Here is a 27,094-nt window from a genome sequence, read left to right as displayed (position 1 = left end):
TAGAGATCGCCATCATAAAGTTGCAGCACATTGCTAAAGACAGGCACGAGTGACATGAGCTCTTAAGCGACAGTATTCATGTGGTTATAACAGCCCGTGACGCGTCTCTGTTGCTCGTATTGTCATTTAGAGCTGTTAGTGATTTTGCGGCAGTGTGTTTGTGTGGCGCTAAAGGTGAGTCGTCGCGTATTCACTGCCATACTTTGTCGCACATGACATTAGAAGCACTGTTTACATGCGTGGTTTGATGAGTTCATGTGTCATTTTAATATATGTCTCATTAAATGTGAGTATAAGAAGCGCGTGGTGATGTATACGTAAATGTACTGTGAAATTGCTGCGCGTAATCGCTGTGTAAACATTCGATATACTGACATACTACATGATTATTGAGTATTTTCCCCATTCATGCAGGTGTTTCTGGTGAATCTTTGATTCTTGTTAACTTGAACTACAGTACTTTTCTCTTCGTCAACTTCAGACACACAAAACTATGTACTAATAAGTAACTTATTAATATATCCATTGATTTCTTCAGGTTCATCACAAAAATATTAGTGGCTTCCTTAAACTAAGAAAGACTTCCTCCACTTCTCACTTCATTAATAATGTTGTCTGAAGTTATACTCTTGTGAGGATGTACATCATGACATGTTGTGCAGCCCCTAAAACTGCACATTGAGCCACAGTGTACGTCAGGTGTTGTTCTGTAAAGAAGCACTGAGGTGGTCTTCAGCATGTTTGCTTGTGTGTGTTTGTGTGCGCAGGGCTGATGGCGTCTGCCGGCGATGGCAGCGTGGACTCTAAAGCGGAGCTGAGCGCTCTGCTGGAGCAGTGGGAGAGAGAACAACAGGGCAGCACAAGTGAACTGCTCAACATACTTACAAAGTGAGAAATGCTGCACTGACCCCACTTTAACACATTATCACCTGACCCTGCATCAACACCAGCAGTTACTGTAAACAACCGTCCGTCAACCATTACAATGTCACCTGACCTCACATCAATAGTTACTGTTGTCACCATACCTTAATTACAGCTCAATGTATGATTCTGCTGTTGCATTATTTACAGTTTGCACAAATAGATAATTAGGGCTGTCAAGGGATTCAGTTGTTTAATTTAATTAATTACACGATTCCGTGCTGATGAATTAATCAAAATAATCGCATATCAATTTTGTTTTTTGATTTTGTTCAAACTTTATGAATGAGTCACGAAATCATTGACTCGCTTGATTCGTTTAAAACAATGGATTAATTTTTACGTTTTTGCGAAGTTGAGCAAAACATACAGTATTAAAAATACTGTCTAAAAGTTTAAACTTCCTGTTTATTGAACTATTGTACCAAATCAATATCATATTTGCAATCATGCAGATATTTAGGGTAAAAACACCACTGCTGCTTGTATGATATTGCTGAACTGTGATATAAATGTAAGACAAAAAGCCATACATTTTTTGAACTTACATCTTAGGTGTTGCATCTCCAAAGCTATTGTTTGAATCAAAATGTATATTTTTGGTAGCATAATTAAAAAATAGTACAGTGTCTAGGAGCATGGGACCACATAAGATTGTTCTCAAAAAACTAGTGTCTGAATTTTGGATACTCACTGCAAACCAATCTGCTCTTACACTCTCTGAAAACACTGATATTATGAGCTGCACACGTGTAAAATAACACCAGGGTGTCAGTGAGCATTGTTTAAGAATAATAGACATGCCTATTTAATGCCGTTTTACTCGCAATCCAATCATGGCGTTGTGATGAATCACTGTGTGATCAGGCGTTACATGTATTGTAATGTGCACTTCCTTTGTGTCAGTTTTAGTATGGTCAAGTACTAAACAGTAAAGTCTTCATTACCTTTTTCGCCAACAGAGTAATATTTAAGCAGAAATTTAGGGGTCCTTCACACAGAACTTGTTTTTGTGTTTAAAACATGCTGCACAGGGCAGTGGCATGGGGGAAAAACCCTGTGACCTTTCTTTTTTATTTAAGTTACACCTTTAATTTGACTGCCATTTATAGAATGGTGGGTCATGCATAAGAATCCATTAAGAACTAAAAATACATTTATTTATAAATGTCTCTCAAGTGCTAATGTTGTCACATCAATGATGTGTTAATACTTGTTTTAATGTCTGAAGAATTTCGGAGCTTGTTGAAAGGGAGACGGAGGAGTACCATAAGGCTGATCCTGACCCGTTTGATGACCGCCATCCAGGTAATAATGTCTACTGCTCTTTCACTTGACACCTCATTATTTTACTGCCGTGTTATATCCTGGATATAAAAATAATAACTGTAAATAACTTTGGCTTTTTCTTGTTTTGCTCTAAAGGACGGGCAGACCCAGAGTGCATGTTGGGACACCTGTTGAAAATCTTGTTCAAGAATGACGATTTTATGAATGCGGTAAGGCGGATGCATGATCATGTGATGTTTTGACTTGTGACTGAATCCACAGTTACATCATAGATTGAATTGAATACACTTTATTAGTGGGTACCGGCTCACTGGTTAATTATTTTATCAATTTTACATGAGTATTGTCATTAAAATGATTATAATCATCAATGTCCAAATGCCAGTCTTTGAGTATACGTGTAAAGAGTTGGTTGTGTTCTAAGTTAAGATAGACTGTTTGGAAAATACAGATACATTAATTAATATGTAAACAAAAGGCCAAACATAACTGTTATAATCTAATTATATTTAGTTTAAGATATATCTAGACTGGTATACATTGTGGCAGTGATATAAAGTGTCTCTCACTAAAGATGTTTGTATTTTGTGTGTATGTGAAGGACTGCTTTGAGTCCGGCTCCTGTCGCAAATTTTATCCTTTAAAGGATAGTCTAGAAGCAGTTTGCTTAATCTTCCCAACCTGGCAACCATGAGCATGTGCTCTCTTTTCATTACAAAAACTGTGCCTTAAGCTAAGTAGGTCTAATCTTAAAAACAAATACATGTAGAAATAAAACTGTATGTAGCCTTTGCCGTATCTATTAAATGTACAGTATTTATAAATATTTTAAGTATTCTAAACATTTTAAATATTTATACGATATTTCTTGTTAAAGCTACAAAAGTCATTCAGTCAAGAGAAGTGAGTGATTGTTTTTTTTGTTGTTTTTTTTGGTTCTTTGATTATAGTTGACACAGACAGCAGCAGGTATATTAGGCTGCTGTCATTTTAATACCGAATCTCAGATACACTGGGCCTCATTTATCAATCTAATGTAGAAACTCACGACAGAGTTCATGTGTGATTGATGAAGCCATTCGTATACCACCAGTCCCGTCTTACAAATGATTGTATGTTGATAAATGTGGTGGCTGAAAACGATCGTCATTTAATTATTACGCCCCTAAAAACACCCCGGTTTAGAAGCCTTGCCCCTAGAGCTTACGACATGGAGAAATTAAACCCGGCCAAAAAGAGAAATTGATCTTAAAAACACACTTTAACCTTAGGCTATGTTTGCAAGCAGTAACATTAATTCATACAGTAAGTACATTAAATATCAATAAATATAACAAAACATTAAAAACATTATAGTCTGCTTATGTCTCCTTAATCAACCACAAACCTTTAAATTTAACGGTATTACAGAACAAGAATGAAAAATGAGTAGCTATAAAATTTTATATTAAACTATAAAGAAAAAAAAGTTAGGCTACAGTGAATACAGAATACATTGAGGTAAAATGAAGAAATGAGTAAAGCGAATGGCATTGGGCTCACAAGCCTCTCTCATTGGCATCCAAATGTTTCCATGTTTTGCCATGTACCATTTTGTTGCTAAACTCTTATCCATAATGTAAACAAGTCTTAGTACTTCTTGCTTTCCAACATCCACGTAAATCATCCTCATTCATAAGCGCAAAAATGTTTATTTTGGTGCTGCATGCTGATTTTACAGTGTACCTTTTAAATTGAGCAGTGTAACTTGCATGTTTGGTTGACTGCAGCAGGTGTGTGATGCGACGATGTGTGAATCCTCATGGTCTGTTTACGCTGCTATTTGCACATATAAATCGAATGCCCTAAAACAATAAAAAAAAAAGAAAAGGGTTCGTTTGTCATCCAGGAATATAATGTAAATGAACAAAATGCTGTTGTTATAAAATTTTCTGAAATTTGATCGTTTTGTGTAGAAACGACCGTACGCCCAATTTTCTGTCATACATTTGTTTCATAAATGAGGCCCAATATGTCTATAGATCCCTTTTTTTTTTTTTCCCCAAATCGTTTAGAAACGCTGCAGTGTTTACATGAATACTCATCGAGACAGGTATACTTGTGTGTATGTGATGGTTCCATGCTTAATAAGTCACGAAAGACAATTTAGTTTGTCTTTTTAGTTCTTGATCACTCTTTAATAACTACACCGTTATTGTCACGTTATGTAAGTCAGAATGGGCGTTGTTGGTTTTAGCTCCAACCCTAATCAAATACACCTGAACAAGCTAATTGGTGTCTTCAGTATAACTAAGGCTACAGGAGGGTGAGGGTTTTTTATTTTTATCGGGTTGGAGCAAAACTCTGCATGTCAGCGACACTTCTGGACCGACGTTGCCTGTCCCTGATATTTGTGATCATATAGTCCAATTCGACAAATGTATCTTGATTCAATATAGCTTTACACCCCTGTAGGTAAGCCAAGCAGCCCTGTTTGTTTTTTTGATCTTGAGTGTTTGGTTTACTTTTGTGCTTTAATAGCTTGTGAACTCGTACGTGATGAGTAGCCGTGAGGTGGCGCTGAACACCGCGGCGTGCAGACTGCTGTTGAACATCATGCCTGGTCTCGAGACGGCCGTCGTCTTTCAAGAGAAGGTACTTCGAGCCTTTGTATTTATCTCTTCAGAATCATATTATTGGTTGTGTAGCTGACATCTGCATGCAGGTTGTAAATGTGAATTTGTGTCCATGACAGGAAGGGATTGTGGAGCGATTGTTTAAATGGGCTCAGGAGGCTGAGCAGCCCCTCCGAATTTACGCCACAGGCCTGCTGGCAGGAGCCATGGAGAACCAGGACATCGCTGCCAACTATCGCGAGGAAAACTCTGTACTAGTGAGTCCTGTAGCAGTGAACTTGTTTCACAATGACTAGGTTGTAATAAGCCATCCTGTGATGTGTGAAATAGAAACAGGTGATAATGAAACCATATACCCTACAGTTAATGATTTATGGGGTAAATATAAACATGTTGTTTATGCAATGAAAATGTTCTAGGGTCTTGACTAAGAAACAGTTTTAACTGATGGTTTTAATGATACTTTGTGTCCATTTGATTGAATGGAAGCCTAAAAATCAGTGTTTGTGTCGAAGGTTCCTTTAATGCTGCAGAGACTGAGGGAGCTTCAGGAAAAGGAGGCAGAGAACAGGAAGGACAGTAAGCGTCCAAGCAAGTGTCTAGCTCCACTGCTGCCCCTGGACGAGGAGGCCGTGGACGGAGAGTTCGTTCCTAACGTTCCTCATGCTCACACGGAGAAACACGACACGAGAAAAAACGACTCTGAGGCTGAGCTGCAGCCAATTTCTGCTGCGAGGAGCGTGGGGAGATGTAACGCAGGCATGAAGGGTCTAATGAAGCCCGCTGCAGCGGTCCCTTTAGAGCTGGACGAAACAGACAGCCCAGTGGAAGGCATGAGGAACTGGAGGAAGAAAGAGAATGGTGGCAAAGTAAAACAAAAGCTGAACTTCTCAATGCCAGAGCCGGAGCGGAGCTTCAGTGAGCTGTCTAACAGCAGCTGGTCTGAGATGAGCCCGTGGGTGATAGGAAATAACTACCACCTGTACCCGCTCACACCTGGAATAGAGCAGCGCCTTATCCTACAGTATCTCACCCCACTGGGAGAATACCAGGAGGTAATTTCCTGTAGCCTGGCCCAGCCAAGATCATTGGTTCATTCGCTGCTAGAGCCCTATGATAGATACAGCGGTGTTAGTGTTGGCTGCACAAATGCTACACAATGACAAACGGCAGCTTTGAAGTAAATTATATAACTAAATTAACTGCACATACGGTCCTCTTTATGAGTCCCTCACTGAAACAAGTGAGCATGCGTGATCCTAACCCTGTGAAGCCATGAAATAATGATAAGCTAAAAGTAAGATGAAACTAATAGATTGTAATGTAAATCAGATCTTAACAGTATAATAGATTCTTACATTAAAATGCATATAAATATTAGTTGTCAAAACATGCAATGCAAAGCACTTAAACATTCTCAGAAAAAAAGGTACAAAAGCTGTCACTGAGGTAGCACCTTTTTCGAAAGGTGCATTTTAGTACCTTTAAGGGACACGTTACCTAAAATGTACATATTGGTACCTGCTGAAAGGGTACTGCCCCAGTGAAACAAGTCTCAAATGACAGCTCTTGATGAGCTCTTTCTACTGGCAAAAGTAGACTGTCATCCATGTGTGTACATTTTTATTATAAACAATTAAAATCAGTACACAATAGAGGCACAAAGTAGGCCTTTCACACCCTCTGAGATAAACATAAAAACAAATACTCAAAAGCCTAATGGATACTCACATTTTGCCATAATTAAAAAAAAAAGAAAAGTAAAAAATAAGTCTAAATAATTAAGCCAGTCTAAGTTGCTTCAGTCCAGTAAGTGTTTATCTTGAGTTATTTTTGTTTTTAATTTATTAAAAATAAGTACATTTTAGATTTTACAGCAAAAAGACATATGAACCAAAAAGTAATCAGTAGCAGAACTGGCCTTAATGAGTTTAATTTGTGTGTTTGTGTGTGCAGTTGTTGGCTGTTTTCATGCAGCTTGGTGCTCGTGAGCTGCTGATGCACTACATGGACCTGAAACAGACAAACGATGTTCAACTCACATTTGAAGCCCTGAAGGTACCTGAAAGATATCACATGTATTTTATGATCGTTTTGGTCTCAAGATATATGCTTAAAATGAGTTTTGAGGACAAATATGTTAATTATTTATTTATTTATTTTTAATTAATTAATTTTTTTTTGTTCTACTCAACTTTTGGCGTGTATATAAATTAGATCAAGAGCTTCGGAGTTTTGTTCTGTTCTTGGGTATCGTTCACATGCCCATTTACCCATTCTTTCTGTTTTCTCTCTGGCTTTCAGTATCTTGCGTCTCTCCTCCTCCATAAGAAGTTTGCTGCCGAGTTTGTTGCGCATGGCGGAGTGCCAAAGTTACTGGAGATCCCACGACCCTCCATGGCTGCCACTGGCGTCTCTTTGTGCCTCTATTACCTCGCATACAACCAGGATGCTATGGAGAGGGTATGATGCTGTCATGATACGGTGATCACAGTCAAACTTCTTTTATCTCTCACTGTTGTCTTTATCTGATTCCTCTGACTTTGTCAGGTGTGTATGCTGCCGCACTCGCTGCTGTCGGAGGTGGTGAGCTACACGCTGTGGCTGCTGGAGTGTTCGCATGCCTCCGGCTGCTGCCACGCCACCATGTTCTTCTCCATCTGTTTCTCCTTCAGAGCTGTGCTCGACCTCTTCGACAAACAAGATGGACTGCGGCGGCTCGTCAACCTGGTATGCATCATGATCATGCTTCACAGAGGCTTGAATTAGGACAAAACAACAAAGGTTTGAGATACTCCACTCAAAAACTTGCCCTCATGTCACCAAAAAATAGGTTTGGGTGAAAACATTTTTTTTGGCTGAGTTGTGATATACATTATATATCTCCGCATTTTCTGACAGATTTTTTTCTGTTTATATATAAAAAAAAAAAAAAAAAATTACGTCCTGCCCAATGTCGTCCAACGAAACAATGCATATTAAATGCAATGAAAACAAATAAAGTGAATGCAACCATGCTACATAGTATGTGCAAAAACATTACATTATAGCATATAGCATTGTAATGTTACATTCTAAAAACAAAAATAATGCTTTTAGAGCAGAAGTTAGATTCGCTAAACTAAAAATGAAAAAAAAAAAGCACTGACTAATTGTGTTAGGCTATTTTGCAGTAACCATAAAATAGGCTTGTAGGTTTAAAATTCAACACATGGCACATTTAGTGTCCAACTACAAATTGTCACAAAATGTATAATCAGAATTATTGTGCTCTTATTCTGTTGCGCTCCATCTGTTCTGCTTGTTCTCTGAAGTCTGAGATGTTTAGCAGAGACTCGCATGAAGAATGCTCATCCACTCCTGACAGCAGAATGGAAATATTTCCCTGAATTTCTAACATTTACAGATGTAAAGTATACCTGTGAAATGAAAGTTACATGTAAGCACATCTCAGGCACATTAAACAGTGCAAATAGTCTATCTGTCAGCAGCACATGTCTGAATGTCTGTCAGAGCATCTGTTTAACTGCTTTAAAGTAGACGTTTACTAGATTTTACTATTTGTTTTTTTACAGCCCTTAATAAAATACATCTCATGTTTCAGACATATTAGATGATGCACTTTCCCTGCAACAGCTCACTCTGTGTCCTCCACTTTTTTTCAGATGCGCTCGTATCAAATCACTGTGTATCGATAGAAACGTAGTCCCTCATTCTATAACGTTTATGAAAAATATATCAATATATTGTGCAAACTCGATATACAGCCCAGCCCTACCAAGAACTGTTACTTTATTTGATGGAATATAACAAGATATTTTGAGAAAATTTTAGTTTTTCTGCATACAGGTTTGTAAAGCACATGAGGATGGGTGAATGATGACAGAACTTTAATTTTTGGGTGGAGTATCCCTTAGAGAAATGGGTGTAGTCAAAAGAAGGTCAGACTGTAAAAAGTCCCTGCTGGTCATTGATAAACTGGGGATGATGATGATATGGCAGGAGGTGGGTCCTGAGCTGCCAAGTTCGTATTTATGCACATAACAAATGTGACCTGCTTAAAGCAATAACAGAAGGCACAGCTTAAACACAGCTGGCCACTGAGCTTCTTTCCACTGTCAGATTGGTCTAATTTGATGGTTTTAGAGGTTTTTGGGCACTTTTCAGCTGGGCGGCCTGGGAAACTGCAGTAGTCAACATTTAAAGTTGGATCAAAAAAGTTCATCAAAGTTGTCCTAAGACAAGAACGGGTATTGTTTTGGTTTTAGGACAACTTTGATGAAAGGTTTTGATCCACTTCAAATGTTGACTACTGGAGTTGACCTTGGTCAGACTGGGAGATTAGCTAAGACTAGACCACAATAGGCTGGTTTAAAATGGTAAAAAATATGTACTTTTTTAAAAGTACGTTTTAAGAAGTTTAATGGTCCGTTATTCACCACCATGTTATTCGAACACTCTTTTGTAGTTATGTTTTATGATTTTGCCAAAGTAATGTGTTGTTAAAGGTTTGGGTCTATTTACACATACAAGAGTAATAGATGATAAATATCTAGATAGTCTCAACACCAGTCTTCATCAGACTGACATGCTGATTGGATGCAGTGTTTGCCTGAAATCTGTTGTAGTTTGTATGTTTTGGCAGCATTTGGTACATGCTGTCCTTCTCACACGGTGTTTGTGTTGTATAGATTAGCACTCTGGAGATTTTGAACCCAGAGGACCAGGGTGCGCTCTTAAGCGACGATGAGATTTTCTCAAGCAGACAGACTGCAAAACATACCTGCATGGCGCTACGCAGGTATTTTGAGGCTCACCTGGGCATTAAAGTCGAGCAGGTCAAACAGTCGCTACAGCGTACAGAGGGAGGAGCGCCAATACACCCGCAGCCTTATTACAAGGTACGTCGGTTCAGCACACTACCACTGCAATATTTTACAGCGCCAGATCCTAACTAGTGGTGTTCTTTTTCCCTGTTGAAATGTTTGTAGGCTTGCTCCTACACCCATGAGCAAGTGGTGGAAATGGTGGAGTTTCTGATTGAGTTCGGACCGGCTCGTTTGTACTGGGAGCCTGCAGAGGTCTTCCACAAACTGTCCTGTGTGCAGCTCCTTTTGCAACTTATCTCTATCGCCTGTGACTGGAGAACATACTATGGGAGGTGAGGAACGCCAGATAATTGAATGATGTGTGAGCAGCACACAATGACAAATAAATGGAGTCCTGCAAAGTTACTTTGGAAAAGGAGGGTGTTAGAGAGATCAGATCCTTCAACAAACTGTTCCAGACAAAGTTAGAAACCTTTGAAACAGCATAATAGGGGCAGTTTTACGCTGACACCAGTTGGTGTAGATGCAGCATAACATAAAAGCAAAGGTCTTCCGTTGTCTGTCATAGTAGAAATATACACTCCTCACAGAACTGTAACAAAATTATCCCATGAGCAAAAGTGTCAATAACAGTGGGGTTACCGAGACAAAATGAGCAGAGCTGGGTTGTGCAGTACTGCTGTAGCACCAGTATGCTGTACAACCCTAGTCTTTAAAATGATTTCAGGAGTAGTAAAACCTGTTCCACTCTGAGTCAGATTTATTCTGTGCTGAAGTATTTCACATTTCATGTGAACCTTTTTTAAAACATTACTAAGTGTACATTTTTTCTTGTAAATGTGTGTTTCAGGGCTGACACAGTAAGGTATGCTTTGGACATCTTGAGCATTTTGACAGTCATTCCTAAAACCCAGCTGCTGTTGTCGGAGAACGTTGCTGTGCTAGATGAGAATGGCTCGACCATCTCCACTGTTGGTGAGAATTTGCTGTTCGTGTGATTTAATATGCTTGGAAAAACACATGGACAATATTGTTTCTATTTAAACAAACCCATCTTCATGCACTTGTTATAAAATATATAGTAGAAGTTAGTTTAACCATTAACTTGTTTATAATATCCCAGAATAATAACATGTCTAGTTTAATAGTTTAATTTCGCAATAACTTTTCACACTGTGCTTAACTCCTGGTCATTACCTATGTAAATCTTTTTCTTAACTGAAGCAGTGTTTTACACTTGTCAGTTTGAAAGGGGTTCACACCACTTTGAATCATAGCTATGAAAGCCTACTATAGAGCAGGGCACTTAGGAAGGATTCTATGAAGGTATTTTTGGTGCAAAACAGCTGAGCATCTGTGATGGCAGAGTTTGTAGTTGTAGAGAATAGCCACACGTGTGTAATTAGTAAATTTGAAGTCACAGACAAAAGTTGTAAACGTTTTTTTTTTTTTTTTTTTTTTTTTTTTTTTTTTTTTCTCCCCTCTCCCACAAACACAACACAAGCCACAACCTTCTTAAATCCTTCATTGTAGGTACACAAATCCTATTCTATGAATTACAAATCAGGAAACTCGTACACTTGCATGTTTTGCTACTATTGCTGCAGTGAATATGGTGCAAAACACATTTACACACCTGCATTAAAAATGTGAAGTCACGGACGAATTTTGAACATCCGCAAATCAATATGCAAATTCTTGTAATGAGATTTGCACACGTATAGAATGTTTTCTTACATGTGTATATATATATATATTTTTTTTCTTGAATGCTATATCTAGCACAAACACAAGTGCATAAAGAAAAAGACGCTGTTTTTCAATTGCAAATGACAAGTTTCACGCACTCTCCCTTTTGCACCACATATCCGTTTGAAATATGGAGCAGAAGTGATTTGTGCATATGTAGATCAGAGAAGTTTGGCCAATCAGAAAAGCTAGTTTGGGCACCTATCAGCAGGGAAGAAAAAAAAAAAAACAAGTTGCGTGAGCATCCTCAGCAGACAGCGGCAACCGGTAAAGGTACATTTTCTTTATTTTTCTAAAATCACCTCACCGTTCATTTGTTTATAGTTTAAATATTAAGAGTTTAGCTCTAACCCTGATAAAACTCACCTGCCTGTAGCCTTCTAGTAATCCTAAAGTTTAAACTAGCTGGTTGAGGTGTGTTTGATTAGGGTTAAAGCTAAACACTGCAGGACAGTGGCCCGCCAGCACTAAGTTTGCCCATCCCTGCTTCAACTCACAAAGAGGCTTTATAAAACATTGATTAATCCTTTAATAATATAAATTGCTATGAGAGTGTCATATACAAGATGGTTAAATATATCTGTTAATATATTTAAATTATTAACAAATGTAAAGTATAACAGTAAGTGATTTCAGGAAAAGAAAAAGAAAGAAAATGTACTTTTATTTGCTGCTGTCATCTCTGGAAGATGGTTGCAGATCACAGACGTTTTTATTATTGTTTTATTTTTCCCCCTGTTTATTTGGGTCCTAACTGACAGGCACCTAAACTACACTATAAAGAGATTGCTGTAAGTTTTACAGTAGCTGGATGTATGCACTATATTTTAATTTGCATTGTCAGTATTAGGACTGTTTAGTATATTTGCATTTTTTGTAAAACAATATAATTGTGGTACAATATCGTATAACTTTTTTTTTTTTTTTTTTTTTTTTTACCAACCCCAGCCCACATGGAATCACATTAACTCATTAGCATTTGTCTTTATAATATTTTTTTTTAATTGTTGAACATTTTCCTCTCTAGCATGCACTAGCTGAAAGTGGGCATCACCAAAGTCACCTGGGGACTTTGTATCTGTAGCATGGCAAAACAGGCTTTACAGAAATAAAATGCAGTAAAAATTAGTTTGTGTTGTTGTTACATTTCAGTAATTTTGGCAAAGTTGACAAGCTCTCTGATGAGAAACACCATGAGGGGATTCAGGCCAATGCTTTTTCTTTGCACCCACTTTCCAGACAGATCAGATCTGTGAATCTCAATGCCATTTGGTGCCACCAGAGATGATTCTTGGAATAATTGTGTCAAAGCAGCTTTACAGTATTAAACAGGGATGTAGTGTCAAAATTATGTGTTCTTCTCTGGCCAGACAAAACCAGCAATTTAATTCTAGGCTGCAAGAAAGTCTGATTGTGCAGAGGACTCGTCTGGTTCCTGTGGTTTTGTGCCGTTGGCCATCTATGTGACGAGGTCTTCACTGGGGATCTGTCTCTGCGGCTCATCTAGTTGACGTGGTCTACGCTGACATTCAGGGCTGTAGAGGTCGTCTCTAGGTGCTGATCCATCATCTGATCTGAATTCAGACTGGATCTGGTGCCTACAGTGACCTTGGTATAAAAATGAAACAGACTAATATTAGCGTAGCTGCCATTCTTCTTACGATGCAACAAGTACATCAGGTGTTATGGGAAGTGTTTCCGGTTCCGATCGATCTAATTAATGCAGTGTAATGCAGTGTAATGCAGTCACAAGAAAAGACTCCAAAACACCTCTGTTGCAGAGGACATGACCAATAGACTACAACCTCTTCGCTGTTATGTAACATCTGACATAAAAAGGCAGTGCAGAATTATTATACTTCCCTGATAACTGACGTTAGAAATTAACTTAACAGCTGATGTAATCACCGTCACGATGGCTCCAAAATACACCCCCAATGTTGCAGGTGATAAGATCTACAAATTTGGTCATAACAAAACCGAAGAACTATAAAGAATAACAAAAACCGAATACAGTGTAGCTTTTTTTGATTGGCCAAACTTCTCTGATCTCTGAAGAGTGCCCGTCGTTGCCTCTACAGATGCACAAATCACTGTTGCTCCATATTTCAAACAGATATGTGGTGCAAAATCGAGTGTGTGAAACTTGTCACTTGCAAGAGTGAAAACAGCATTTGAGACTCGTAGCAGCAGATTTGCGCCGTTGTCGTAATGCACTTGTGTCTGTGCTAGAAAAAGCATCCAAGAAAAAAATATATATATATGTAAGAGAACAGTGTGCAAATCTCATTACAAGAATTCGCATACTGATTTGCGGATGTACAAAATTTGTCCGTGACTTCACATTTTTAATGCAGGTGTGTGAATGTGTTTTGCACCATATTCACTGCAGCAATAGTAGCAAAACATGCGAGCGTATGAGTTTCTTCATTTGTAATTCATAGAATAGGATTTGTGTACCTGCAAGAAGGTGTGACTTGTGGTGTTTGTGGGAGAGAAAAAAAAATGACAAGTTTGCAACTTTTGTGTGTGACTTCAAATTTACTATTACACGTTTGGCTATTCTCTACAACTACAAATTCTGCCGTCACAGACGCTCAGTTGTTTGGCACTAAAAATACATTCATAGGCTTCAATGTACAAGACCAAACTGTGATTGTCATAAATAAATGTGAGCACTGCACGTCAAAAGACAAAATGTGGCACGGTTGGTTGTGTGTTCTACACAGTTCTCATAGTTTTAGAGCAGTTCACGACCAGTAAATACCACACATCCTTATTGATTGTATATAAGAAATAGGATGAATAATACTGTAATATGTTCTAGATGGCTGTAAGTGTGCATCTTTAATTTCCCCCCCTACTTTTTAATGAACAGTAAAGTGTAGTAGTTGAGGCTTATTCTAATTAAAAGTCCCACATTATGCATAAAATCTCTCAGTATTTTGATTACACAAACTGTAATTCAGTGCAACAATTTATAGCATCTGTCTGTGCTGTACCGTAACATTAAGGAAAGACTAAGAATTTAATACAATCATTGCACCATAATCTGTTTATTGCCTTTTTTAAATGCATCGTATGAACTAAATCCAATATCAGTTGACCTCTAATTCTTATGTCTTATATACTGGTACATAAAACATTTTTGGTACATATGTATATAATGAATAAAACATGTTTCGAGTACTTTACCCTTGAAATTACACTGAATTGCATTTGAATGTATGCTCCAGTTTGTTTAATTAAAAAAAAGGTCTTGAAGTATTACATTTTATTTTCAAAACTGTGCAGATACACTAGAAAAGTGTGCGTTTGTGCCCTGCAGGTATGAGCATAGTGCTGGTGGTCGCAGAGGGTGAAGTGTTTGTAAATGATGCAGAAATCCAGAAGTCAGCCCTGCAGGTGATCATAAACTGCGTCTGCGCTCCAGACAAACGCGTCTCTAGCATTGGCAAGTTCATCTCGGGCACCCCGCGTCGCCGTCTGCCGCAGACCCACCGCGCCAGCGAGAGCGTCCTGGCCAAGATGTGGAACGTGGTTCAGTCGAACAATGGTATTAAAGTCCTGCTGTCCCTGCTTACCATCAAGATGCCCATCACGGATGCCGATCAGATTCGCGCTCTAGCGTGTAAAGCCTTAGTTGGGTTAGCGCGTAGTGCAGCGGTGCGACAAATCATCAGCAAGCTCCCGCTCTTCAGCAGTGGACAGATCCAGCAGCTGATGAAAGAGCCTGTGCTTCAGGACAAGCGTAGCGAGCACGTGCGCTTCTGCAAGTATGCAGCAGAACTTATAGAGCGAGTGTCTGGAAAGCCTCTTCTAATCGGCACAGATGTTTCCCTGGCGCGGCTGCAGCGGGCTAGTGTCGTGGCACAGTCACGCATTTCGTTTCCCGAGAAGGAACTTCTGTTGCTTATTCGGAATCATCTTTTGTCTAAAGGCCTTACGGACACGGCAACAGCGCTGACGAAAGAAGCCGAGCTGCCCATGGGGCTGCACGCTCTGGCACACGCTAGCGTACCCCCGTTCACTCCCGTTTCTGTTGCGACGCCTCCTTCTCCTGCCGCAGGCATCCCACGGACTCCTCGGCTAACTAATGGAGTCGCGGCCCGTCTTGGTGGCCACACCCCCCACGCTCTTCCTCATCACCATGCCCAGCCTCGCCCCTCCACCTCACAGGCTCCACCCCCGCCGCCACCTCCAGTTTCTCACCATAGTAACGGCTCTCCGCTCATTGGACGTATCGTGTTCTCACGCGAGCGGCCGTCACCGTGTGCTGCTGCAGGAGGGAAGAGGCCAAAAGTGTTGAGGCAGAAATCAGATCATGGTGCTTTCAGCCAGAGTCCAGCCATGAAAAAGCAGCTGGACAGACATCTGCCCTCTCCACCTACCCTAGACAGGTGGGCTACCCTTCTTTCCGACTGTCATTTCATACCCATTTTACATTGTCATTTAGCAGGTGCTTTTATCCAAAGTGACTTACAAATGAGGTCAAAAGAAGTTATCAAATCAATAAGAGCAATAATATGCAAGTGCTATGAGAAGTCTTAGTTAGCCGAATAAAAAAGAAAACAAATAGATTTTTCATATAACAAACATTTTCATAGATTTATGCCTGCATTATAGTGTGAAAGCATTCCATAGCTTTTTGAACATTTGCTACTTGCTGTAAAAAGAAGGGCCGAAAAAGTTGTTGCAAAAATTACTCTGAGTTAATGCAACACATGACTGCCTGTCTTGAAGAGATACTGGTAGTTTTAAACAAAAGGTTTTATTAAATGCATGTATAGTCTTTAAATGATTAATTGAATGCATCATAGTTAAGAAAAAGACAAACTGCTTAGCGTTTTCCAAAAAATGAAAATTGTCATCAGTTATTTTCTTTGAAACACAAATGAAGATATTCTTAATAATATTGTATAATTTTCATACCTCCTTGCCTATGCAACCGAAATGTTCATGCAACAGAAAGTTCATAAAAGCATTGTAAAAGCAACCAATATGATCACATTTTTATCCAGGTCTTCTGAAGAAACCAGATCACTTTACGTGAACATGATTTAATTTAGGAGAGCACATCAAATATGGTAAACGGATAGGCACTGCTATTGCTGAACACCGGAAGCCTTGGGCCTCTTTCATAAAACTTGCGTAAACGGGGATCTGTGCTAACTTTTGTTTTTTGGAGCACTTAAGGTGATATTTGACTCAAAGTGATTTACAGGGGAATTTTGTTTTCACCTATGTAATGGCATTTTAAGTATGTCATCTTTTATGTCAACATTTAAAAAAAAAAAGTAAAATATAATTTTTTTTTAATTATATAATTAAAACAATCAGCGAGGCTCTCTACACTCCACAATCAATCTCTTATTTACACTCTCTCTACACTTATGAAAGGATTCGTGAGACATGTCTGCAACACATTACTTGACCTTTGACACTCCCCTGAGCGCAAACACAAGTATGCTGATCATGTCAATCACACTGCTACTCCTAAATATTTTTTTATGGTCGCATGCAGTAGTTTTCAGTCGCAAATGCAACTGAAATAGTCGCACTGTAGAGCCCTGGTAAATGTATGAGTAAATCCAGACTTGAACATAAAACAGACCTTCCCGAAATCTCTACTCTGAATTCACAAACACTGCGTAAACATCATATTTGATAGTCAAACAATTGTATGTTATTGAATTCCGATCATTCACACCATTTACATGTGGTAGGAAGAAGGTGGAGATTTCTTTCGTACCAAATGCAAACCTTTTCATAAATTCAAAAATTTGTGTCAGAACAACTTTGTTCTGCTCGTGTTTCATGAATGAAGACCATTATCTGAAGTGCATGGTTGACCATGACCATGCGTGGTTTCTGGCTTTTTTGGCACTTGCTGTTGTCCATATCCTTCTGAAGAATCTCCACATTCAATACCATGTGTTAATGTATTGTACATAAATGTATCGTGTTCTCGTTTCCAGTATCATTACAGAGTATTTACGAGAGCAGCACGCCCGCTGCAAGAACCCAGTGACGACGTGTCCTCCCTTCAGCCTCTTCACACCACATCAATGCCCAGAGCCCAAGCAGAGACGCCAGGCACCCACCAATTTTACACCTCGCCACACACGCAGAGTCGTCTACCCCAAATATGGTGGGGTTGATGGAGGCTGTTTTGACAGGCATCTCATCTTCAGCAGGTACAGTTACACAGATTTGTGATGCTTTTGATACGTTGGACCAGGTATGAAAATATGAGTCAGTCATTAAATGGGACTTCAGAAGTCCAGAACTGTTCTATTTGTGTTTGTTAATGTTGTTAATGAGGTATTAAGTTCTTTTTCCCAATTGTGATGTTCGTCTCGCTAATCAAATGCTGTTTGTGGTTATGTGTCCAGGTTTCGGCCGATTTCTGTGTTCAGAGAGGCTGAAGAGGATGAGAGTGGCTTCATGTGTTGTGCGTTCTCAGCACGAGAGCGTTTCCTGATGTTGGGCACGTGTACTGGGCAGCTCAAACTCTACAATGTGTTCAGCGGGCAAGAGGAAGCCAGTTACAGCTGTCACAGCTCAGCCATCACACACCTGGAGCCCTCTAGAGTAAACACACACCCTGATACGTGCACCTTGAGCCCTGTAGATATGGCTTTCTGGAGCTCTCTCAGCCCAGGGCCCTAATACATGATTTTAGTTATGACATTAGTTATGATAGATTCCGCCTGATGTTGCATGTGAGTTTTGTGGTTTTATAGTAGGCCTGTAAGTGCAGCAAATAACGATATGTGGTTGCTATGGTACAATAAGGCAGAGCTTGATACATTGAGTGCTTTGGCAGTTGCAGTGATTCATGCACATCTGATAGTGGTGTTTTTCCTCTTTGTAACCATGTAATTCTGCATAAAAGCCAGACTGATAGCTGCTCTGACCCACATCAGCCATTAGTGCCAAAGTTTGCAGTTGTAATTGCTGTGTAATTGCTTTTATGGTAGATGCTGATATATTGTCTGTGTGTCAGGATGGTTCCCTGTTGTTGACATCAGCTTCCTGGAGTTATCCCTTATCCGCACTGTGGGGTATGAAGTCCGTATTCATCATGAAGTGAGTCAGCATGTCCACGAGCAGTTCGCTAATTGTTAAAATTGCGAAATTATTATTTTTCATATATATGTATTTTTAAATTGATCAACTTACTTATTTCTAGGCATTCATTCCTGGATGATCATTATGTGGAGTTCAGCAAACTTTCTCAGGATAGAGTCATAGGAACAAAAGAGCACATCGCACATGCAAGTCTCCTTTTTGCCTTTACTTGAACACTAGTTCAGATGCCGGATTCACAAACATCTTAAGAAATAAGTTAAGAAATTTTTTAAGATAAACTCCATGAAGTTCGTAAGAATGTTCTTATGAACATCTTAATTTTTTTTCTTAAGAAGAAAATGACAGTCTTTATCTTAGTGAATACATGGCTGAAAACGACAACTAATAAACTCTCACTTCAAGGATCGTCTTTTTGTGCTTCTTGCAAATTAGGCTACCCTAATAATAATAACAACTATGACTATGACTATTTTCGTTGTGACCAGCTTAACTGCCGCTCGGCTTCACGTTTTTAATGTGCTGCTTTTTGGAGAAGAGCCTCCCTGTCTCAAGCTGCAGTGATCTGTTTCATTCGTTTTTGCGCCATCATCCGAATGAACGCTTCCGGTATGTGTGTCTGCGCTGCTACAGTAAACGTCCTGCGCGCGTTCATATGCATTGAATACTGCTAAATTGATTGTCGTATTTATTGGCTAAAATTAAAAACGTTCAATTAAAACCCCCTACCTCACTCATTTTTGTAGAGTTGCTACTGAGTTTTGCAGTCAGCAAAAAGTAGCATCCTACATAGCCTAATCATGATTGTTTACATTATCAGTCATTGCTGTCACTTAAGAAAACTCGTGCACCTCCCTATTAATAGTCCTCGTATGTATTATATGTATCTAATAGTGTTGTAATGCTTAAATATAAAAATTGATTAGAAAAAACCCAATGAATTCATTAAATCTCACTATTTGGGATTTAAGACATGTCTGGGGCTATCCTAACTTTAAGATTTTTAAGAAGATTCTTTTTTTTTTTTTTAGAATGTGAATTCATAAGATAAGAATATTCGTAAGAACAATTTTTGGGAATACAAAATATTCTTAACTTTTTTTTCTTAAGTTAGAAGAAAATAAGAAGAAAATGGCAGTTAAGAAGAGATTTCTTAAGAATGTTTCTTGAATCCAGCCCCAGGTTTTTAACACTCTGACCCTCTGTTTTAGAATATAACAGAATATAAACATTTTAAATGGTGTAAATGCAATTTGTATGATTTGTTGTTGTTGTTGTTGTTGTTGTTGTTGTTGTAATTAACGTTTTGCAGATTCTACATTGTGTATGTAGCTTTATGACCACAACTGTATGTAATTTGTGATCATAAAAAACGTATAGTTTTGTCATGTATTTTTGCAGATATATGACATACAGTCTGGACAGAAACTCCTGACCCTCAATAACCCTGACCTAGCCAACAACTACAAGCGCAACTGTGCCACGTTTAACCCCACGGATGACCTGGTCCTGAATGACGGTGTCATGTGGGATGTCCGCACCGCTCAGGCCATCCATAAGTTTGACAAGTTCAACATGAACATCAGTGGCGTTTTTCATCCCAATGGTTTAGAGGTCATCATCAACACAGAGATTGTATACTTTTCTGCTCAGTGAACCGCTGGCTGTGTTTTATGAAGATGTAGTTTGTTTTCTGATTCTTCTCTAAATGAGGTTTTAGTTAATTATGTAGTTATTACACTTACTTAACAACAGTTTATTATTTAATGCTGATTAATATAGAAAAAGAAGGCTGCTGTTGATTTGGAGAAGTAGTGTTACTGAGATGCTTAAAGGGTAAACCTCTTATTGCTGCATTCTTTCTTAAGCTGTTTGCTTTAACTCAAGCTCCAGTGGGATCTGAGGACGTTTCATCTTCTTCACACAGTCCCAGCTCTAGATCAGTGTAGGATTGTTTTCAACAACAATGGAACTGTCATTTATGGAGGTAAGACACACGAAAATTGCATTCATGAAGTGTTCAGATCACTTCCTTTATTCTCTTATTTTGTTTATGCTGTTGTGCTTTAGATTAATTACATTAATCTACACCAAGACCAAGCAAAAAACAGATTTGTGAATTTTGTGAACTTTGCAAATTTCTAAAGGGAAAAAAACCCCTGAAATGTCACATTGACAAAAGTGTTAATTCAGCACTTGGTTAAAGCATCTTTGGCAGTGATTATAGCCTCGATTCTGTTTGAGCTTCTTTTTACAATCTTGGATTTGTCAGGTTGAAAGGCAAGATAGAGAAGTTTGTTTTTGTTAAAGTCTGGGCTCTGTTTGGCCCACTCAAAGACATTGAGTCATCCCTAAGTCTCTCTTGCATTGTCTTGGCTGCATTCTTAGAGTGATTGTCCTGTTGGATGGTGAACCTTCACCCTAGTCTGAGGTCTTGTGTTTTCTGGACCAGATTTTCATTAAGAATATTTTTGCAGTTTGCTGTGTTCGGCTTTCCTTCTATGTATGGTGACCAGTGCCCTGGTTACGGCGAAAAAATACAAAATATATCACCCCACAATATAATGCATCACAACTCTTCACCCTTGGGTTGGTGATGAGTGGTGCCTGGTTTTCTGCGGAGATGACGCTTGTTGGTTAAACGGTTAATTTTCCCTTTAATCAGACTAAAGAATCTTGTTCCTCGCAGTCTGAGTCATTTAGATTATTTTTTGCAAATTTAAGCAGTTTTTCATGTGTCTGGCCACTTTGTGACAACCCAGATTGGTGGAGTGTTTCAGTGCTGTTTTTCTGCACGTTTGCATAAGGTGTCTTTAGCTCAACCAGAGCATCAGTTGTTGGTCATGTTCTACCACGGCCAATTTTTGCCGATTGCTTAGAGTCGTTGCACGCCGGATGAGAAGTGCCAAGCGTCTTAAAATCAAATTCACTGTTTTCTAAGCATGTAGCTCACCAATGGCAGCACCAACAGGGTTTACAGTCTATGCTCCATAAGCTGATCAAAATCCTGCCAGGTGTTGTGTGATGATGCTGACGGGCTGACTTTTCATTCGCTACTCTTCAGTCAAATCTGTGTTTTATTTTGGAAATTGCATACTCTCTTTCTTTGGATGAAAATGTCTGTTGCCTGTTGAGGTATTAGATATCGTGGCATTTTTCTGATGTTCTGGTGTCTGTTGTAGCCATGTTGCAGGCTGACGATGAGGATGACATGATGGAGCAGCAGATGAAGAGTCCATTCGGATCATCCTTTAGGACCTTTGATGCCACTGATTATAAACCCATTGGTATGACTAACTCAATCTTCATTTTTTTCTATTTAGCCTTTGTAAAGATTCTAATGTTTAGTATCTGAAAGTCTGCACAAATTTAAAAATGGTGTAATTAGTAGCGTGTCACATGATGTCCATAGACATTACTTTGAAAATGACCTAAAATGTTGTTGTAATGATGTTCTTATAAAGAATTTTATAAACTGGTGAAGATCTTAATGATGGTCTGTTTGCTTTTTTTAGCCACCATTGATGTGAAGAGGAACATTTTTGACCTGTGCACCGATACTAAAGACTGCTATCTGGCTGTCATTGAGGTATGCTGTGCATTTATTTATTTAGTTTATTTATGTGTATATAGTTATGTCAGTATCACCTGAACTCTCGACAAACTCGTTCATTGTTGTTAAACTAAACAAGAAAAACATTCTCAAAGTATCGTTACAGAACTGAATTCCATTTAAGCTGCAATTCTACGTTTCATTAAACTCTACATCCATGTGATGCGTTTATCTTCTGTAACACCAAAACTCAATGTGTGTTGTTCTATATGAATGTGTGTAACAGAATCAGGACTCAATAAATATGGACACTGTGTGTCGGCTGTATGAAGTCGGTCGCCAGAGACTTGCTGAGGAGGAAGAGGATGAGGAGGATCAGGTGAGACTATTAATTATTAATTCATTGTGTGATCTCAAAACTATTTAAACTATTAGCTGTGGAAGCTTTTGAACATTTCAGTGTATCCTCAATAATTCTAGTACTCGTTTTCTGATTCATGTAATAAGAGAATGTATTGACCTTTGCTATCAATGATTGTTCTTCATGAAAAATAATATAGGTTAAAAAAAAAAAAAAAAGGGTTTGGATTTCACAGAAGTGCCAGTGTTGAATGTATTTTGTCAACAAATAAACCAAAATTTTCAACTCGCATGTATTTATTTATTTTTATTATTTAGATGCAATGCAGATTGGTTCAAAACAGCTTCACAGTGATAAATGTTGCAAAATTAATCAGTTACAAAACATTCAATTTCAGCTGTGAGGCAGCTCTACTGACGTCAGTGTTATTTTCATATTCGGCTCATTTTTAGTTCAGTGTTGATTTGTTATGAAACAATTTAGCTATAAAGCAGCTGTACGGAAGCTGTACATCTTCACCACTTTTTGGATGCAATTTAAAATTAAAATTTGCAACCTTTTCTACTTGTGAAATGCACTGTGATGTACCACTCAGTCTATTAAGAATCTGGCTGAAATGAGGATCTTGTTAAACATGAATAGTTTCAGCTGTTACTTACTGATGCTGGAATCGTTCAGAAGATTATGCAAAGCAGCAGGTGCTACACAGAGCTAGTGACAGTTTAACTGTCTTCAACACCTTTTATAGTTTTTCTGGAGATTGATTTTACATTTGTTTCATTCAGGAGGAGGATGATCAGGATGAAGAGGATGACGATGACTCCGATGATGATATTGATGACATTGATACAGACCCGCTGCTGGCAGAGCTGGAGAATGAGAATAACGGAGAGGAAGAGGAGGAGGAGGAGGATGGCGAGCAGGATTTCTCTCCGTCGGATGATGAGGAAGTGGCTCGCCTGCTGGATGAAGAGGCGGACGATGACGATGATGATGATGACGATGACGACGACGACGAAGACGATGACGATGATGAGGATTCTGATGACAATGAGCGGGATGTGGAGCTTGTACTAGACAACAGTGAGTTGTTTAACAACATGCACACATGCATAGACATGCTACTCCCTCCTCACTGGAGAAAACCCACACAAACGTTTCATTTTTATATCACAAACATGTAAGCTCATGTTAAATAAACAAATAACAGATTATACTGAAGAGAAGTTTTATGCTTTATAGCAGATGTCTCCAAACAGAGTTTAGTGCCTACCGTAATTGAACTCATCTGAACCAGCTAATCAAGCACTTACTAGGCATGCTAGAAACTTCCTGGCAGGTGTGTTGAGGCAAGTTGGAGCTAAACACCGGCCCTCCAGGACAGAGTTTATGAAAACACTAACATTGACTTGTTAATAAGAAATGTTTAGAATAATGGAGTGGGAGAAGTGGAGTTCCCTGCAAGTCACGTTTTTCAAATTGAATACCTGCTATTACTGATAATATAAATGGTACAGGTGAATTACGATGTAAATATGAATGTGTGTAGTAGCGCCCCCTACTGTATACAAATGAAAGTTCCATCAGTGGCGGGGAAAGACAGACGGGGAACTAATAGATGGGGAGAGGGAGAAAGGAAGCTTGAAATGTAGAAATGCGAGATAAAGATGAACTTAAAACTAAAAGTCCCACTTTGCACACTGATGGTGTTTTCACACACATTTCAGCTATTCCACTGGGAATTTGTGTTGATCAGACCAAGTTTGCACGTGAGGGTGACATGAATTTGCCAGGTTAATGAAAAGAAAAGGTTTGAATTAAGGTGAACTCCACTTCCAGAACAAAAATGTACAGATAATGTACTCATTCCCTTGTCATCCAAGATGTTCATGTCTTTCTTTCTTCAGTCGTAAATAAATAGTTTTTTTGAGGAAAACATTTCAGCATTTTTTTCCATATAATGGACTGATATGGTTTGAATTTCCAAAATACAGTTTAAATGCGGCTTCAAACAATCACAAATGCGGTTGTAAATGATCCCAGCCAAGGATGAAGGGTCTTATCTAGTGAAACGATTGATTGTTTTCATAAAAATAATACAATTTATGTACTTTTTAATCTCAAACGCTTGTTTTGTACTCTGACTCAAGACAGTTAGGGTATGTCAAAAAACTCCAATCGTATTTTTTTTCCCTCAACTTCAAAAATCATTTCAAAATCATCCTACATCACTGCAGAAGTACCAACACAGTCTTTACAAAGTGAACATGCAAAGAAGATCAAACACCCTTAACAAAACAGGTAAAACAGCGATATAGGACGATTTTGAAGTTCGAACTGGAACAAAAACAGTTCAGGGAGAGTAAGACAAGAGGAGCGTTTGAGATTAAATAGTATATAAATTGTATTATTTTTATGAAAATAACCGATCGTTTCACTAGATAAGACCCTTCTTCCTCAGCTGGGATCATTTACAACCGCATTTGTGATCGTTTGAAGCCTCATTTAAACTACATTTTGGAAGTTCAAACTCAGGGCACCATATCAGTCCATTATATGGAGAAAAATGCTGAAATGTTTTCCTCAAAAAACATAATTTCTTTACAACTGAAGAAAGAAAAACATGAACATCTTGGATGACAAGGGGGTGAGTAAATTATTTGTGAATTGTTGTTCTGGAAGTGGACTTCTCCTTTAATCCTGTATGAGCTGTTCTTTAATTCTAGTGACTGTGAACAGTGGGCCTATTTGCATTAAATTTTGCTAATGTGACTGCACTTTTATCATCCAAACAGAAAAACGTATCATTGCCGACTGATTAAAAAGTTGTTTGATTTGTAGTGGTCAAGCAGTAGTGTTGACAGCTACTGTTAGTGGCTTAAAAAGTTGAAGCTAAAACAAACATACAGCACCTTTGTTAGATTTTGATTTGCGGTTTAAGTGGCCTGATAGAAGCAGTTGAGTACAGTGCTGTTGAGATCATATCCACTCTTTCTTCACTTTTGGCCTCTAGCAGGTGATGACAGACACAGATTCTAATCAATTATGAGAGCAGACTTTGACATTGACAGATTATATAGTATCAGCAGCTGTTTGCTGTTAGCTATGACTGAATGTTTATGACATCATTTTCCTGTCATGTTTGTGTGTGATTCCTTGCATGTTCTTTTTCCTCTTTTCTTTCATTATTGTCATTCATTTTCTCTCTTTTTTTTTTTTTTTTTTTTTTTTTTTTTTTTTTTTTTTTTGCTGCGCTGTCTGAAATGATGTTCTCTTATCCCTGTAGCGGACAGCTCCGATAACTCAGACCTGGAAGATGACATCATCCTTTCTTTGAACGAGTGATCCTGCACGGAAGCACGGTGGAAGAGCTCAGCCAGTCTTGAACCTCAGTGATCTGAAAAAAAAGGTCATAGCAGCTGATGAGCGTCGGGTCGTGGTGTGGATGGTTCGTATGCACGCAGCCCCGAAAATGACATCTACGGACTTGTGGAAAAAATTGTCAACAAACATTGTTTTATACGAGGGCATCTCATATAAAACGAATGTAATTTTTCTGTTTGTTTTTGGTGAGTTTCTTTACACAGCGTTGCCCTCTTTGAATATGTGATCATTTTTAAAGAGCTCGTACTGATGGATTTCAAGAGCGTGGCGTCCTTTCGTCACTTCGCACAGGTGCGCCCGTCTTGCATTCATACGTTAGCGTGTTTTGTTGTGTTGGTTGACCACTGTCTAGAGGAGTTGTGGGTAGCTCTGATCCACTGGACACTGGATACACTGTTTGCATGCGCACACATGTACGTCTGGATGTACGTGTGCTGTCGACCTTTGACCTGCCCACCACTCCTCAGGTGATCTCTTGAGTTTGATTTAATCTAAACGTCTGAAAATCTAGTTGCTTAGACATTTAGTTCATCCATTTTTGCTTTTTGAACGGTAGTTTTGTTAGCCATTGCCTGTGTTTCGTTTTACAAGAAAGCGCTTTTAAGGCCCCTTTTGTCGGCTGACTGATTGGATTGAGATGTTGCACCACAATTACTGAGCAATAATTTCCGTTGATTTCTAAATTCACTTAAAGGACTGAAGGCCTGTGGTACCTCTGACCTGTGCTCAGATCGGCAGCGGCGTTTGCTTCACTTTAGGAGGAAGTTAACAGTTGCACTTGTAGATGCACCTGTTTGCTTCTTAAACTGCATTTCACATGAAGTTAAACATTTTTAAGCATCTGTGTACAGCCTCCATTTACTTTGTGGTTTAATTTTTTTGTTCATGCCTTTCCAAAAGTAAAGATCTAAGGCAACATTGTGTACAAAATGTATTAAAAATATTTTTACTATACATGTTATTACAATAAAACAGAGTCAATTGTTGTTTTATTTTTTAATGATTTTGAGTGACATCCCTCAGATTTACAAAGCAGTCACTGTCATCAAACTCTTCACCATGCATCTGAAAATACTTCTTTGCAGTTATTACTTTCACTCTCAGTTTGACTTAAAACTACCACAGGCCAACAGGTTTATCTGTCTATGTGTCTTTCATTTAATCCACTCCCTTTTGTTTTAAAGTCCCTTTTTTTTGTCTAAATGCTGAAGTTTCCCCTCACCTATTGTATTAACAAAAATAGACATAGTCCTGTGGCGCTCTTTAGCACGAGTAAAAATGATCTCTGTAACCAGTT

General features: G+C 38.7%; 1 protein-coding gene across 1 annotated transcript; it reads left to right on the top strand.

Annotated features, from left to right (window-relative positions):
* LOC127170014 (DDB1- and CUL4-associated factor 1) lies at positions 1-26,789 on the top strand. Its single transcript, XM_051117752.1, has 25 exons — positions 1-174; positions 768-888; positions 2,156-2,232; positions 2,350-2,423; positions 4,735-4,848; positions 4,949-5,086; positions 5,345-5,884; positions 6,786-6,887; positions 7,134-7,292; positions 7,380-7,559; positions 9,521-9,730; positions 9,821-9,990; positions 10,509-10,633; positions 14,736-15,807; positions 17,386-17,604; positions 17,803-18,001; positions 18,417-18,499; positions 18,603-18,687; positions 19,901-20,134; positions 20,393-20,486; positions 21,682-21,786; positions 22,015-22,088; positions 22,339-22,431; positions 23,199-23,496; positions 25,700-26,789. Exons 2-25 carry the CDS (start codon positions 773-775, stop codon positions 25,756-25,758), a joined length of 4,620 nt encoding a protein of 1,539 aa, XP_050973709.1. The 5' UTR covers positions 1-174; positions 768-772; the 3' UTR covers positions 25,759-26,789.
* Positions 26,790-27,094: the final 305 nt, after the last annotated feature.

Source organism: Labeo rohita, chromosome 8 (genome assembly GCF_022985175.1).
Source record: "Labeo rohita strain BAU-BD-2019 chromosome 8, IGBB_LRoh.1.0, whole genome shotgun sequence".
Taxonomy (NCBI): Eukaryota; Metazoa; Chordata; class Actinopteri; order Cypriniformes; family Cyprinidae; genus Labeo; species Labeo rohita.
Note: the sequence above shows the minus strand (reverse complement) of the source record. Positions and strands in the feature narration are given on the sequence as shown.

Bases quoted from the DNA above. Each gene is read 5' to 3' on its own strand.
- LOC127170014 (XM_051117752.1), top strand. From the start codon at position 773: ATGGCGTCTGCCGGCGATGGCAGCGTGGACTCTAAAGCGGAGCTGAGC. The intron at 15,808-17,385 runs GTGGGCTACCCT...TCTCGTTTCCAG, and splicing joins TCTCCACCTACCCTAGACAG to TATCATTACAGAGTATTTAC. The intron at 17,605-17,802 runs GTACAGTTACAC...TTATGTGTCCAG, and splicing joins AGGCATCTCATCTTCAGCAG to GTTTCGGCCGATTTCTGTGT.